General features: G+C 43.0%; 1 protein-coding gene across 7 annotated transcripts in view; it reads left to right on the forward strand.

Annotated features, from left to right (window-relative positions):
- The first annotated feature begins 8,436 nt into the window (after positions 1-8,436).
- Positions 8,437-16,275, forward strand: part of LOC102309359 (rho guanine nucleotide exchange factor 9) — a 46,533-nt gene continuing 38,694 nt past the window's right edge. For 2 of the 7 annotated variants that reach the window (XM_005916502.3, XM_042218463.1), the window contains exons 1-5: positions 8,437-8,746; positions 10,088-11,760; positions 13,772-14,110; positions 14,915-15,041; positions 15,129-15,238. In XM_005916502.3, coding sequence (XP_005916564.1) covers positions 10,162-11,760; positions 13,772-14,110; positions 14,915-15,041; positions 15,129-15,238 — 2,175 coding nt within the window. In that variant the 5' untranslated portion in view covers positions 8,437-8,746; positions 10,088-10,161. The remainder of the gene's footprint in view (positions 8,747-10,087; positions 11,761-13,771; positions 14,111-14,914; positions 15,042-15,128; positions 15,239-16,275) is intronic. The other 5 variants (XM_005916503.3, XM_005916505.3, XM_042218462.1 and 2 more) reach the window with 4 other exon arrangements.

A 16,275-nucleotide genomic window follows, 5' to 3' on the forward strand; every position in this document is an offset into this window, starting at 1 on the left:
ATTGGCCAGTTTAACAGGCTGAGGATAAATCAACATTTAGTGTGCAGCAACGCTGGAGAAATATTTATCCTGGAGGACAAATGATGTGTGTGACAAAGCAGCCATATTGGGCGAAGTAAATAAGGCAGATTAACCGTTCTGTTGTTCTGGTGATGTTGTGTTCCCAGACATGTTCTAGTAGGACAGATGGAGGCAGTGAGACATACAACCCTCATTGTTATCACAGACTGGGCAAAGCTGCATTAGAATTAATTAAACAAAAATAAACTCAGCATGAGGAGGGCTTCATTACTTATCATGCAAGGACCTAAAATGAGAATTAAAAGATCAAAGTTAATACAGTTAAGATGCAGAGAGAGTAGAGTATTCACAATTAATAGGTTTTTTTTGCTACTGCTTTATATTTGACCTTATGTGTCAATACAAGATAGCCTGTACAGCTGTCACCACCTTGGTATTTTGGAGCCAGAATAAGGGATGTATTTGGATGAGAGGGAGAACTCAGCCATGGAGGGGCCACAAGCCAGTCCTTCTAGTGCCCAAACCACCAGATAAATGGGCAGGGTTGTGTTCAAAAAGCGCATCCGGCATAAAACCTTTGCCAAATCAAACATGCGGATCATCAAGAATGAGATTTCCATACCAGATCGGTTAGGGCCTGGGTTAACAACGACTGCCTCCGGTGCTGTTGGCCAACAGGGTGGCAGTGGAGACTGTTGGCTGAAGACAAAGGAGGAGGACAGGGGGAAGGCATGTCCAAAGGCAGCAAGAAAGAAGGAAAGGAAGAAGTGCTTTGACTAGTAAAGGGAGAGAGCTGCCTGATAAGACAGAGAGAAAGAAGGAAGATAGATATATTGCGTGCTCAGGAGACCTTGTGGAAGGGAAGCAAGGCCAGGAGTACTGGGTGTGGATTCAAGCTGTTCTACCATGGTGTAGCTAGAAGGGGCAATCCTGAAGAAAAAGTATGTAACAGTAACAGTTTTGTGGAGTTTAAGTGAGAATCAGACAGGATCATGAGCTTGAAGTGTTCAGTGTTATCCGTGTGTATGCCCCCACAGGTTGGATGTCAGTTAGAAGAGACAGTGATGATTAGAGTGGACGTCAATGTGTAGGTAAAGGGACCAGAGATGATGAGGTATTGGGTAGGTGTGGAGTTAAGGAGAAAAATGCAGACGGGCAGGTGATGGTTGATTGTGGATGAGAATATCAAAGGGAGACATCACGTTGAACGTTTTGGAGACCCTTAGAGAGGCAAAGTGGGGATGGCTCTGACATGGATGTTGATGATAGAGCTGCCAGGAAGACCCATGGATGTGATGAAGGAGGACATGCATAGGGTTGGTGTGACAGAAGAGGATGCCAGAGATAGGGTGAGATGCCAAAAGAGCCGAAAGAAAAAGGAGATTTGGATGAGAGGGTGGATACAAAGTTGCAGTTAAGCTAGCATGACACATTCACAGACTGCAAGGATGTATCACACAGCAAGAGATCTTCTAATTACCGCTAAATAATATATTATTGAAATACTAGAATTTGACTCATAAACGGTGGAGCAGGCTTATTAGATGGGGTGTTAATTAACCAAACGAGCCATATTACTTGCTTGATTATGCCTTAAAAATGATGCATCATCACTAGCAACACAAACATGGTGAAGAGGTCCATTTCAGTTCATTCAGTGAGCCTAGATGAAAGCTAGAAGACTGCTACCTGTTTGTCAAAGCAGAGACGCCTGTAATGGTAACATTAAACATTCACAAGATTTAAACAGGTGTGTGTAAAACCATTCAACCCTATAGATTATATAAATCACCCCAGATTATTTAATGCAAGTATTGTTATAAATTAAATTACTAATGACTAATTGGCTCTTTCCTCCTTTCTCCTGTTTTTTTTAGAGCTCTGCCACTGTTTGCTTTAATTCCACAATCCTACTGTGTCACAGAAAGGGTGCGAGTTGTTTTTTTCTCTCGCTCTTTTATTTCTGTCAGACAAGTCCGTCTCATATTGATGTCAATCCATTGGTAAGGTCTAGCCAGTCGAATGAAAGGTCAGAAGACAGACTCTGTATTCCTTTTCAGTAGCAACCAAAGCCACCCACATGTAATACTGTGCGCTGCATTATCAATCCTGATGAAAAGACACGAGGCAATCTTTCATCTCACCTGGGAAATGTCATCTCTTTCAGCGGGACCTTGCCTGTGCTGAAGTTTGTTTGTCATTTCTGTTTACTGATCGTCCGCTGAAAAGATATGTGTTTCCTTGAGGGATTATTCTAATTAACAGAGTTGAAAATGATCAAGTGGTATTTGCTTCTTTTTTTTAATTCATGCTACATACCTTTGATTGGCTTGGGCTGAGCACACTGTGAGAAGGACTGATTAAAACATAATGCCCTTTCTAAGTGAATATCATATATTTCCCATATGAAATAATGCACACGCGAGCTTTAGCAGCATTTACCTTCAAGCAAAGATCAGGCTGAGAGCCTGAGACACAGATCAGTGGAGGAGTCTCTGGGGAAAAGTAAGTCTCCCTCCTGCTCCCAATGATAATAACATCCATGGTTACAGAGTCGAGAATGCAAAGATATCACTTTCTTTCTTCTTTTAGGGTCTCTTACACACACACACACACACACACACACACACACACACACACACACACATGCATGCACGTGTATATCGATATATAGAAACATTGCAATTACCTTCATTATTACCATAAAAACAATCTCTGTGTATATTCACACACCAGAGGGACCTATCTAATCGAATCTATTTCCTTTGCAGATGATGGATTCACCTTCTGTCATGGTGGATGTTGTCACATTTCCATGCTGGTGGAAATATGGTTTTATTTCCCGGCTTATCTCGACTGCCTCTACCTCATCTGCTCCCTGTTCCGACAGCATCTCACACCCGTCTCTGCCTCTCTCTCTCTCTCTCTCTCTCTGAATCTCACTAACATTACCACCAGTAGCAAAAAATGATGGTAATTGGCCATTTTGGACTTGGACAGCTGCTAACATGAAAGCAAAAGTGGCTTCAGTTTGGAGTGCTGGGCTCTATAACCTCTTCAACAGTTTTCCCCCTAATAACCAGGATATCTCTTTCCTCTCACATAACCTCAATAAGAATGCATGAAAAGATGAATGTGGAACCCAGGTAATACATACAGGACACACAAACACATGTGAGAACCATTTCTACTGGTTTTGCTCCGTCTTGGCTGATTGGAACTGAGAGCTGAAACAGAGGTATGTCTCCCCATATACAGATTAAAAAGCCTCTTATCTTGCTTCTTAAAGCCTTTAAGCAAGGACGATGTGCTTCACTGAATTATAAACGAGAAAGTTCCACTTGACTTGTAGTTTTTAATTTAAACCAAGCCATTACCTAACTTGCATCAATTAGGCATCCTTGGATTCTATGGAACTGGCCAGGAAAAAAGTGGCAGATCATGTTACTGTTATTTTTCTCAACATTTTTGCAAATGTGCAAAGCAAACAAAATGATTTCACAGTGTTACATGGGAAAATCATGATATTGAATGGAGGGATTCCACTGTTTTGAAGAACATCCCGAGGCTCGGTACCTTGTAACAGAGATCCAATCGATGCCTGTGGCTTTAATCACATCTAAGTTTAATGCTAGCCACATCTCCGAGGTCTAATGCTTTACTTTCACACCAAATTACTTTTTAGCCCAGGGCACATTTTCTGAAAAAAAAAATGTATCTGTGGTCACAGCTTGAACAGTACGGCCATGATCCATTGATTGACACACGGCTAAAGGCTGAATCCCACTGGAGAGGATTCCTCGTAAAGCACATGCAGTAGCAGGAATCCTGCCTGTTTCTGTGGAATTACTGCACATGTAACGAGATATTTATTACAGAGTACGGTGCCCAAAGCCTTACGACAACTTTTTTTCATTTATAGCGAGCCTGGATTCAGGTGCAGACTAGTGCTGAACACAATCACAACCCCTTTATCAGGTTTGGTAGCAGTTTCTTATTGAACCTCCAACAATTGCCAATAATCCGATGAGAGAGTGAAATAAACCTTGGAACTCTGGTAGTTAATTAAAATCCTCATTGGAAATTTGGTTCATTTCATTTCATCATTTTAGATCCATTCCTCCAGTTTCACTTTATCATTCTGATTCCCCTGAAAACTGGATTTGCCTGTGTGAAATAGACAATATTCTCAAATGCATTGTATATCTGATTTTTAATAATAAAGGATTGTCTTGTAATCCAAAGCAACTTGCGAGATGAAGCGACACGCTTTAAAAGAACCAGAGTGCCATCATGTGGAGGACATATTTAACTGCAGGGTGCTGTGTGGACTGCATTATATAAACTGTTACACTATTAAAAGTATTTACAGGAGTGACAGCATATTTCAGTGACCTAAGTTATTGTTTTTTGAAACTTATTGTGTATTTTCTGTTTAGAGACTTGATTTAGTAGAAGAAAAAAAACATCTCTCATGTCCCTGGTGTAAAAAGAGGACAGTTTCAGTTGGTTCCTCCAGATGTCTCTCTTTACCCAATTGTATTTGCATATTTGGGAAATCACACAATCCCAAACAGTGAGGATCTAGGGGGGGACAGTTGTTCAGATGGCACTGAGTGTACACAAGTACATGCAAAGTCCAGAATATACAATGTCTGTCCATTTTCCATATATTGTAAATACTGGTATGTTGGCATTTGCACATTTATGCACTCTTCTCAGCGCCAAGAGCTGAACCATGTTCTGCTATTGTAATCTAAGGGTCTGCTGTGGTTATAGAAATAGCACACGGAGCTGGGTTGGCCCATAGACATAAAAACTGCAACTAAGTGAATAAAAATACAATTTTTAGTTTAAAGAAATGAGGCTTGTGTTAGAATTCCAGACAATACTTAGTAAGTGACTACCAGATAAGCAGCATTTGCTTTTGGATGAGTTTTGTGGGATTACAAAAGAATAATTTTGTTATGCTACTTATAGAGGCATCCTTTTACCACCTTCCTTTATACAGAGTATCTGATGATTGGAAGAGCACTTCCATGTATTTCCCTTTGCCAGGAGACAGTTCACAGAAAGCTGAGAGGACACAGGGAGAAGAAAGGGAGATTAATGATAGGCCTCATTATAGAGCTATTGTTTCGTATCTGTTAAAAACACAGTTGGTTAAACTTGATTTCAACAGCTAAACCAGCACAGCGGACACTGACCAGAAACAATGATGTGGTCAGAGGTCAACATTCATCACGGAGATAAAACAGACAACTCTAAAAGGACTTTTCCAGTGACGACTCAGTGCGAGGAATGCCGGTTTACTATCAATCATGCTACTGATCGTGTAAGAGATCTCGCCTAAGATCTCAGACCTTGACTCAGCTCAGCTGTACTGACACATTGTGCTGAGAAGATGCAGAATGATCTTCAAAGTTTTTATATCCTTTTGTTCTCCTCAGCCCTCCTCTGCTGACTATAATCCCACCCTTCTTTTCCAAAGTCCCCTGGGTTTTCCCAGTCAGAAACACTGCTCTCTGAAGAATCTGGAAGCACCCAGATGAGTGGAAATGGTGCCAGGGTGCTTTTCTGTCACTTTTACTGACCCAAAAACACAGCCAAGTTCAGTTCACCCCGAGGGCCCGTATAGAAAGATACAAATAAACAACGCACTGATAAAGAACTGGGGTGAAAATCTGCATCATCGAAGTTTAGATTTTTGACAGCCACAAAACACAGAGGACATGCAGGAGCCTACTGAGCCACATGCGAAACTAGGCCGGACAAATGCTGAATGCTAAAAATGCCGAAAATGCCAAAAAACAAGAACATTTAATGTTTTATGAAGAAAGTCCATCCAGAGTGCACTTATGACTTAAATTCCTAAAAAATCTGCTGTTTCCTCCCTTGCTCTAAAACAGGAAGTAGAACTGTGCTTGCCTTCCGCTCGTCTTGTTTATTGGAACCCGCCTTCCTGTTTTCAGATTCATCCTGATAATGGCTGAAAGTCCCCAGCTGAAAGCCTCTCTCTCTCTCTCACACACACACACACACTGTCAAATCCCCCTCATTCCTTTTTTTCCTCCCTCCCTGCGCCTCTTTCTCCCTCTTGCTGTCTCTCAGATCACTGCTAGATAAGTCATTTTGTGAGACCTTCCAATCACCAGCAACATTCAGACCTTTCAGCACATTCCAGCTGTCCGTATGCATGTGCCGACTGAGGTGGTATTTATGTGTGTGTGTAAGTGTGCAAAAAAAAAAAAAAAAGGCTCATGATTGATTAACCCAAGTGATTGGAAGGTTCAAAGAGTCAAATGTCAAAGCGTTAGCTTGTAGGATGAGCTCAGATGTGTGTGTGTGTGTGAGTGAGATTTGGGGATTGTGCCATGTGCACCCAAGCCAAGGAAATATGCAGGTCAGTGCAGAGGGAATGTCAGGAATGTCAGTGTAATTCAAACTCTTGTCTGCCACCGGAGGCGAGTGCTACCTGGAAATAGTTTTTACACCAAAAGTGGGCAAATATGGGTGTGTGTGTGTGACTTTACATCAGAGCATGGTCATGCATAAGGAGTCTTATACACGGTCGTGACAGCAATCGGCGCCATCTAGGGACATGTGCTAAAGTTCCACAGTGTTTTCCAAACACCTGCACTGAAACACAAGATTTCCCCGACTTCCCAGCTGTTCTCACATGACCTACACCTCCCGAATCCAGTTCCCAGGCTTTTAGTAAGCCTTTCATTTGATATCACAACATATCGGCCAACCCCTCCCTCCCTCCTTCCCTTCCCTGTCTGTCTGGCTTTTTCACGGCAGCCTGTTTTCACTCAGTGGCTTTGACAAAGACTGGCGAAATAATTACAGCTGGGCCTAAACTGGGTTTGTCTCCAGTAATCTCCACCAAAAACCAATGAGTGCGGACCGTGTCATAGGAAGAGGAGGAAGAGGCTGATTGTTCTGAAAACGAGAAGCCAGTGACATCATTTCAAAGAGCTCTGTTCCGAGTGTTCAACACTCGGGGTAAATGGGCAACAAAATAAACTCGCTGTAATGCACGCGGCTCGCCAGACACCAACAGAACTTATCATTTCAGGCAGAAGCCCATCTCCATTCATCGCCCATTTCCCCGCTTTCTTTTCCCTCATACAAGATGCTGCTTTAATGAGTTTATTTTCCAAAGATCAGAGGCTGCTTTTTCTGTCTGTACAAACCAGATCTGAGCTGAAACATTTGTCCCGTTTCAGCCAGGATGTCTTTTGTGATGGCCCGGGGACAGCAGGAAGACTGCTTGGGGTTCTGAGGAAGTGTGAGTAAGGGGAGGGAGGAAAGGAGTGAGGGACTGGAGGCAAAGGAGAGGAACAAAGACATAAGTTAACTTTATGAGAAAAGATGAACAGAACACATAAGAAATGACAGAAGGCATTAATTTAAATCAGTCAAATGTAGCTTTCTATATGTATAGTATAAAAAAAGGGGAGGGGGGGGGGCAAGCCATTAGCTCGGCAAATGAAGACGTGACCTAAGATGCTCCATCATACGAGGGGGTCATATGAAGATGAGGTGGCTTTAATTCGCAGTGACAGCTGCTTATGAGTTATCTGGGGAAGTGTAGCATGTAAATCACCGTCTTGCTGCTACTACAACCGCTACACCCTGGAGCACTCCAGGGACAGCAGAGGAGAGGAGTACGGCTCCATGGGCAAGCAAGGGAAGCATGGACACGCAGAGATATTTACATACAGTCAGACAGACTTCCTGGCATTGTCAGCCCGAGAGCGTTGATGTCAGATCCACTCCTTCCTGTGCAGAAGGGAGAACGCTATGCGATGACAATGGGCCCAAAAACAGGACAAAGAGGAAATGTTTAAATTTAGGCCCCTTCTTCCACCATCTCCTCTTTCACAGCTATGGAGCTCTGGAGCTGTTTAGTTTTGTGAATTCCTTCAGCCCCCCCACCACCCTGCCTCTCCAGAGCTCCCTCTCCCCATTGTGTCATTTCAATAGAAGGATTTTCACATTCAGAGCAAATCCCAAAGGAGGATCAGCTAGTGAGACCAGAGTTCAGTCAATCACTTGTTTTCACTGATGTTCCTATAGAAATTATAAGTGCTTTCTCATAAATCCCCCCAACAAATAGAAGAGAAGAGAAAAAACAAAAACATACATAAATATGTGCTTAAAAAGCGAGTGGAAAACAGATGAGGGGTTTTTAATGAGCTGAAGACTTAAAATGGGATTAAAAATGTGATAAATATTATTTATAAAATGAAATGTTTCCAGCATAATTTAGCTCTAAACGCGTTGTTATGAGCCTGTTTAACTCAAATAATTACAGCTGCTCTGCTGGTGTGCAGGCATGTGTGTCTAGGTGTGTGTGTGTGTGTGTGTGTGTAGGGGGTGTTGGTGTGTGTTTCTCTGTCTGCGTGAGAGCTTTTTCACAAATCAGAGTGTCGGCGTCTGTAGAAGCTTACAGGGCAAGAGTTCACCGGTTTGTCCAACTCGTTCTCGGAGTCTTGAGGATAGCGGACGGACTTCACAGGCAACAAAAAAGCCCCAAAACACACGTGATCGGCAAAGGAGTCGCTGCAGTCCACGACTTAACTCATGGATAGAAGTTAAGCCCGCAGAGGACGGCGGATAAGTCTGGCTGACGTTAATAGCGACTGCTGTTATTGACTTTGACGACAGCAGCGACGATGCCTGTTTGACACGGAGGGGGGAAGCTTTCTGCTTTCAGGTAAGTTGTGAGCTCCAACAGCTAACTTCTCTTCAGGAGGACTTGTAAGGGAGAAGAAGACAGTTCGTTTTTCGCGGGTGTTACTTGACAAGCAAGTTTATGAAGTTCGTGAATTTCACAGCGAAGCCCACATCGGCTGACTTTTGCGCTATTTCGACTCCTTGTTTTCACTTTTTAAAACACTTTTAAGGTGGTTAAAAACTTAAAAGACCGTTTTACACTTCAGCCTAGCGTTAGGCAAACGTTAATTTTATTGACGCCATTTTTTAAAAAATGACTTAAACGCCCAGTGCGGCAGCCGTCTGTCGTTCACTGACAGCGGGGTAGAGCGAGCTGCTGGTGCCCTTAAAACTTTTGTGACACAATAAATACTGAAAGCCAAAACTTAGTGAAACTTAGTGTATATCTCATTACAGTATAACTACCAAGCAGGGTGTATAACACTGAGCAAAACTCATAATGCTGCTATCAGAGAATAACAGTCTTTTAAAGCCATTTAAAAAAAGTACATGAACTTTTCTGTTTAAATGCTAAAATAAATACTAGCTAATGTGTGTAATTAGACAGCGCTTGTAAAACTGTCATTTCTTCTTTTTCTAATTGTTTTTTTTTTTTTTACTTTTTGCGCAGCTACTGTTTATTTAAATAGCCCTCTGAAAGGCTTATCAGTAAATTGAATTGTAAAATTGTGCTGAGAGGCCAGCTTAATTGAAACGCATCTTTCGTTGTGATCTGAGGGAACAACAAAGATTTGTGCTGGGGGGCCTCCAATTACACAAAATGCTTCCATACATTTAAAGGGATTACAGTAGGAGGGGGTGCTATTAGCATGTGGTGGGTTCGCTGTGTCACCGAGCATCTTCTTCCTCAGAGGGAGCTTATCTGAGCTCTGATGATGTCACAGCTGGAGCGGTCCTGAAATAACCACACATCTCTGTAGTGGGTGTTTCCATGACAACACATCCTCTCGGTTTAAATGGTGGATGGCAACTGTGCCTGAAATAATTACTTTGAATAATATGGGCAAAATACTGGGAAAGTGGGGCGCTGGGTGTTGACTTGTTGCACAGACGTCTGCCTCTCGCAATCACAGAATGAGACTTTGAATACTGTCATGGCGTTTCAGTATTTAAGCTCATTGTATTGGTTATTCTTGAATGTTTGACCTGCGAATAAAATTCAGTTTATTTAATATCCTCCGCTGATATTTCCCAAATTTGTGGTGCCCATCTACAGGCAGGCATTCTGAGTGAGTTACATTGGAGTAAGGATGATATAAAATGACAAGGCAGTCAGTTTAATGTCAAACTCCTGAATAAAAATGTGGTTTTGTTCCTCTAGGTGATTGAGAAAGGGAAGGGCCTGAAACATGATGTCCATTGGAACTGATAGCTGACACCGTAGAATGAGAGAGGATGGAGCAGACAGGCAACCCTGCCCTTGAGAGCAACAACCCTAATGGGTTTGTCAACCGAGTGTTTAATGTTTCTCTGGATGTGGAGAATGAGACCAGCAGTGTTTATATTCAGGAGACTGGAACAGGCCCTGCAGAGGGGCAGGGAGAGACCCAGGCTGCCTCTTCTCAGACCCCTGTCAAGGACAGACAGGAGGTCAACAGGAGGCCTCGTGCCACAGGGGGCATCTGGAGGATCCTGAACCGAAAGCGAGCTGTCTCAGAGCTGGAGAGGAGACCCCACTCCATGATTTTGCCAGGGGAGGCTTCCATCCCAAAACTCTCATTCGCTGACAAAGTTCGATCCTTCAAGAAGCTTAAATCCCCGGCTGTATTCAGAGGGAAGGCAGGGAAATTGTCCACTGCAAAGTTTACCAGCTCTTTGGTGGATGAGGAGTCTTTCTGCCGCGATATTGGCACACCTCAGCAGCCCAGCGGTGGCACGCTTAGACAGCGTGGCCAGAGGCATTCATATGCTGGCTATACAGCCCAGTTTGACTGTTTGTTTGAAGACATTGACCTCTCAACTTCTATGGATGGCCATCAATCCACTGTAACGGGCGAGGCTGTGACTCAGAATGGCTGCAAACCATCTGAAAAAGTTTCTTATACTAAAAGAAGCCACAACAATTCAGCCAACTGCAACAAAACTGCTGCAGCTTGTGAAGAACTAAGCACTAGAGATAGCCCGAGGACCCACCGGAGTGGAGGAAGGAGGCACAAAGATGTGTGGAGTTACCTGAGGAGGATTTCCCTTTTGGGGAAGACCAATCCTGTGTATTCAGAGAGGAGCTTTGACTCTGAGCTTCCCTCACTGGACAAAACAATAGACTCAGACTATGGCTCTGTGGACTTTGAGAGTGTCAGAGACTTTCAGCCACCTCCCCCAAAACAGTCGGACACAAAGGGGCACTTTGGTGGTCTCTTCAAATTTTTCAACAACTTTGCAGAGACAGCTAGACGATGGCGAACAACATCACGCTCCTTCTCTCCTCCGGAGGGGGAGAAGACTCCGATGAGCTCCCCACGGGCCCCACAGCGCGCAGTGGACAATGTTCACAGTGTGTCTCTGACACTTCACAATGAAGGACTTCCAACATCCCAGCCTACCCCTTCATCACCAGTGACTAGTAAATTCTTACACTCCAATAGCTTTGATGGTGACACTCCAGCACCTGTGACAGGTGGACGATCACCTCCAGTGGTCCTTAAAGCCTTTAGGCCCTGCTCAGGACCTCAGGCTGTCAATGGCCTTCAGAGTTTTGAAGTTACAGACAAACCTGCTGACAGAGAGACAAACCTCCGGTCCAAGGCCATAGTAGAAAATCATGTCCCTCATTTAGGTTTAAACACGGAGGCTGAAAGTGAAGCAGAAGTTGAAAGGGACCAATCAGATTCAGAGGAAAATGTAGCGGGACAGACAGGAAATGAGCAGGATTCCCAAGATGCTCCGCTTGACTCCCACCAGATACAGGAAGTGAATGTCCAATCACAACAAGGTGATAAAGAGAGCACAACCAATAGCGTACCAGCATCAGATTCCACAGAGGAAATATTTAAGGTAGGTAACTTTAAATAGCTAATGAGCCACCGAATTCAAATGAATGCATTCAGTAAACAAGTGTGTACTTTGTGATGTTAAACCACCTTTGTTTTTCTGTTATTTTTTAGACAAAGGCATTTTCATGTGTAAAGGGTCACGTTTTTATGCCATAACTACATTCCATTGCAGGCTTTTATTCACAATATTAACACTGCCAGAAGCATGCGTCATGTCATTACTTCATAAATGCTGGAAATATCATTTATGTAACTGCTTTATTCATGGTCATTCTTTTGCTTCTGAAAAAACAACAAACATAGAAGCTAAAAGGGACCAGGGGTGATTTGGTTGCATGCAGGTAGCATACGTGTCAGGAAAAAACAAAAATCATTCAAAGAGCTAGACTATGACATGATTTGGGCACCTGCTTTGCAGTTGTCCTTTTGCCCCATCTGTTGGAGAAAAGAGGAAATAGTAACTGTAAAGGTGCACAACATCATAGTGGAGGAATTTGGCCTTTTCTTGCTTAGTCGGCCTTTTGTAGCCTGCAACAAAACCCCACGTTTCCCACAGAGCCAGGCGTGTGTGTGTGGGACTGCGGCAGCCCAGAGTTCTGTGACATCCGCACATCATGACAGCACCCTTCCCTTCTCACTCCAGTGGCAGAATTAGTCATCTCCCTTCTAGTCACAGCAACGAGTCAGGACATGTTGGCCCCAGCTCCTAATGACAAAATCAGATATGACATCTCAGTACTCAGCACACTTTCATAGGGGCTTATTATGCAAAGGCAAGGGCTTTGGGAGCATGTGTTTTGGGAAGGGTGCTAATGTTTGGTCCCACTGTAAATTAGCAGGGTTCTACGCTGATACCACTCTTAAATGGAAAAGATAATAGGGGCAGAAGGAGGAATTAGCAGATAAAAATAATTCATGTTTAACAGTATTACAAGATGTAACTTAACTTGAAGCCTACTGAAGAATTTCAAGATGGAAAATGTTTTGAGCCTGAAATTCTGCCCTTCTTAGGGTAGAATTTCACTTATTTAACCCAAATCTTTTTAAAGGGCTTAGTAAACCTGCGTGTGTTGAGAGTTCTGCTTTTTGAAGTCAGTGAAAAACTAAACAAGTAAGCCTTAAAAGAGCTAGCTGAAATCTGTAGGGTGATAAATGTCAGCCTAATTAAGGTTCACAAGCCAAGTAGCTGTGGCATGAAAATGGAATAAAACACAACTTCATTTTTTTGCAGAACTGTTTGTGCCAAATGTGTACACAGATCAGCAGTAGAAGAGAAACTGCAAACACTGATTATGTATTCACACACTGACTTAACTGCAACCCACTGGCTTTGGGGGAACTTGTTTCCCTACTAATACAAGTACCATAATACTTAAAGCCTTGCTTCAAGTATTGTGGTACCTCATTAAGTGAAATTGATCTATTTAATTCAGCCGTGCACTCATGATTTTGAACGTGAGAGGCTGGTAGTTACAAAGTTTTTGCTGCTATCAGGTTTGTATCACCTGCTGACAAGGTGATACAAACCTGACAGCAGCACAAATGTGTTTTGGCCTGTCATCAAGATAAGTTATTGAATTAACACAAGTTTGGCAAGAGCATTGCACATGGACAGCAAAAACTGTGAAGCTGTGTACACCGAGCTTTGCTAAAAAGAGCGTTACAGCTCAAAGTTGTGCCAAAATAATTTGTCACATTTACACTGCAAAGCCCTGTTTAGGGGACGTGATGGCGTGTGACAAGAAAATCCTTCTCAGTAATCACAAATTATTTAAAAATGAAATCCACATGTCTGTTGTGCTGATGTTTCCCTTGATTTGCCAACAGTCTTGTCATTCAGTTACCTACTGATCCACTGCAATTAAGCTACTGGGTAGAAACTTTTAAAATAAAAAAAATTTGAGGCATATTTTGTTGAACCTGCAGAGACATTTTTCTCAATTCCCTACACAAGAAATGTATTGTTGCACCTTTATCTGGGCCAAACTGCTGAGTATCTGTGCCAATCGCAGCTGTGTGAGCAGATTGCCAGCCAGACAGGCTGCAGTGTAAGACAGCCTGGCCCGGCCTTGCCCCACTCGAGCACAGAGAAGACCTCTGTACCTCAGAAGCGCTTGCGCCCTCGTCCTCGCCCGGCATCAGCTGTCCTGGACCTTTGGAGACCCAACCCGGACCGAGATCTCGACAGCCATTACAGTGAGGTCGGCTCACTTTCCCGAAGGAGACGCAGGCCTGCTACCACAGTGCAACACTCTCTGGGGCAGAGAGGGATGACTTCCCGCGCCAGGCCTTGCTCTGTCATAGAAACCAGTGTTACTAGGGAGACGCAGTCCACGGAACTGCATCACAGAGTAAGATGTTAAACTCACTAAAAGCAAACATATAAATATGAACATAGACACGACAAGTAGTCCTATAAATATACCAACACATGCAGCTATATAAAGTCTATGTACAGTAGGTGTGTCTATTACACATAAATATATCTCATTTTTACACTGAAAAAGGGAAAATAGGTAGGCCAAGTCTCACTAGTAGTCTCCACCAACTCACTGACAAATATAGCACAAGCCCATAATGAATCAAAGACACACCACAGACTATGAAGGGCATCCCAGTACTAACCCAGTATTTATATACCACTCACTGTTTAGCTGCAACAATGCTCAGCCTCTGCCTGCATTTTTGGATGCAGCTTTTATCCCTAGCTCTCATACTCCCTTTCTGCCTTTCTCTCTCTCTCTTTCTTTCTTTTTACTTTCTTCTGTCCTCCCTTGTGGTTCCCCTTTCTCTCTCCTTCACTCTCATTCTTTTTCTGTGGCCAATTTTCTGCCTCATCGCTTCCATAAGCTCTACCTCTCATTGCCCTAACTCAGAGTCAGTTCATTTTAACCTGAGAGACTGCCTGGTTGGCATGATGTATAGTCTCTCATGGTTTGCTGCAGGGCATGCACACTGACCAATGCACCAGAATAGACTTGCTGGATGTGAAATACTTTAATTCTCTGCACAAAAAAAGAAAAAAAAGGGGGACAAGGCAGTAATGTGAAGGGCAGGAGAGAGTGTGCATTCAGCCTTGTGTGTGTGTGTGTGTGTGCATCTGAGTAACCGTGTATGGAATATTTGAGGTGTCCTGACTAGTCAGTGTTCTCCAGGCCTTGTCTCGCCCCCCGGGTGTGTCACCGTTAGAGCCCCCACACAGGGCGTCTCTCCAGCGGTGTCGCTCCCTGCCTCTCCCCCCCAGCACTCTCACTGCATTGGCCCTGCTCCTGCCACAGTCAGGTATTGTTCCATATTTTTATTCGTTTAAATATGCAGATTGTTAATTGATGTATGCTCAGTTCTGCATGTCTTCTTGTCTCTATCCAGCAGATATGGGGCAGTCCTCATCTTCAGTGCGCCTGCGGTCTGGAGGTTCTGGTAGCTGCAGGAGGAGAAGGCTGTTAAGACCTGGGTCAGAACCGCTACAGGTCAACATAGTGAGTATAATATACACACGCTTGCAAATAATGGCATTGCGTAATTTTATTTCTTTTATTTCCTTTTAGACTTTTCAGGCCTTTGGACAGATTTATTTAAAAAAAAACACTGCACACAGTAGACGGTATGATGACTGATAGCTTCTCTCTGATACCGTTAATATTGGAGTTTACAAGGCGTTGCTCAGTGTTTCATCAGATAATGAAGGGACTGATCCGTGAAGATGGTGGCCACGTGGATTAATGTCACGCAGTACTCTTTGGCCATTACTCATCCTGAGTTGCACACCCAACATTTCAGATGTGTTGTTTAATGTGTCGAGTGCAATTCACTCAGACCATATTGTTAATTTTCACAGCAGATAGAGAAATAGCAGTAAATTCTAAATAATACTCTTTGCATGCTGGATTCTTCTAAAACTGTCTAGAGTGTCAGTTGTGTAAAATTGGCTGTAGAGTATGCTGGAATAACGCTGCTCGGGAGGTGAAACCAGGCATTTCGGAATCGATGCTTTGAAGTGGAAGTGGCCTCTAGAGGATTCTAGTGAAAGGAGATACAGAGTCTTCTGATACATCCTGACAGGGTAGTGGCACACATTTCTAGTGCTGGGTCCAGCAGCTCTACTTACAGAACTATAATGCACAAGACAAACACTGTTTTTTGTTTTGAAAAATATTAAGACTAAAAATAAAGTGTCAGGAAACCACTCCTCTTTTTGATACACGTGACCCAATACAGCAAAGAATGCCCAAAAAGGGTCTGCAAACCTTCTCATACATTGTCTGGTTGTCTTCTTTATGTTATTCTTTCTACCCCCAAACTTGCCATGATTTGTCTAACTTTGAGCAACATTTTAGGGTTTTTTCTACCACTAAAATTATGCTTTTAGCTTTTTGACACAAAAAAGGAAAAAATTAGGTTCACTGATGTTTGTTCCTTTTTTAATATAACTGTGCTTTTGTGGGTACAATCCAAGTAGAAATGACTTTGGGTCTAATGAAACTTTTAATAATTTGCTCACATTACTTTTTCCAGA

The sequence above is a fragment of the Haplochromis burtoni genome, unplaced genomic scaffold (genome assembly GCF_018398535.1).
Source record: "Haplochromis burtoni strain Fernald_Lab_line unplaced genomic scaffold, NCSU_Asbu1 Contig_19, whole genome shotgun sequence".
In the NCBI taxonomy this organism is placed as follows: Eukaryota; Metazoa; Chordata; class Actinopteri; order Cichliformes; family Cichlidae; genus Haplochromis; species Haplochromis burtoni.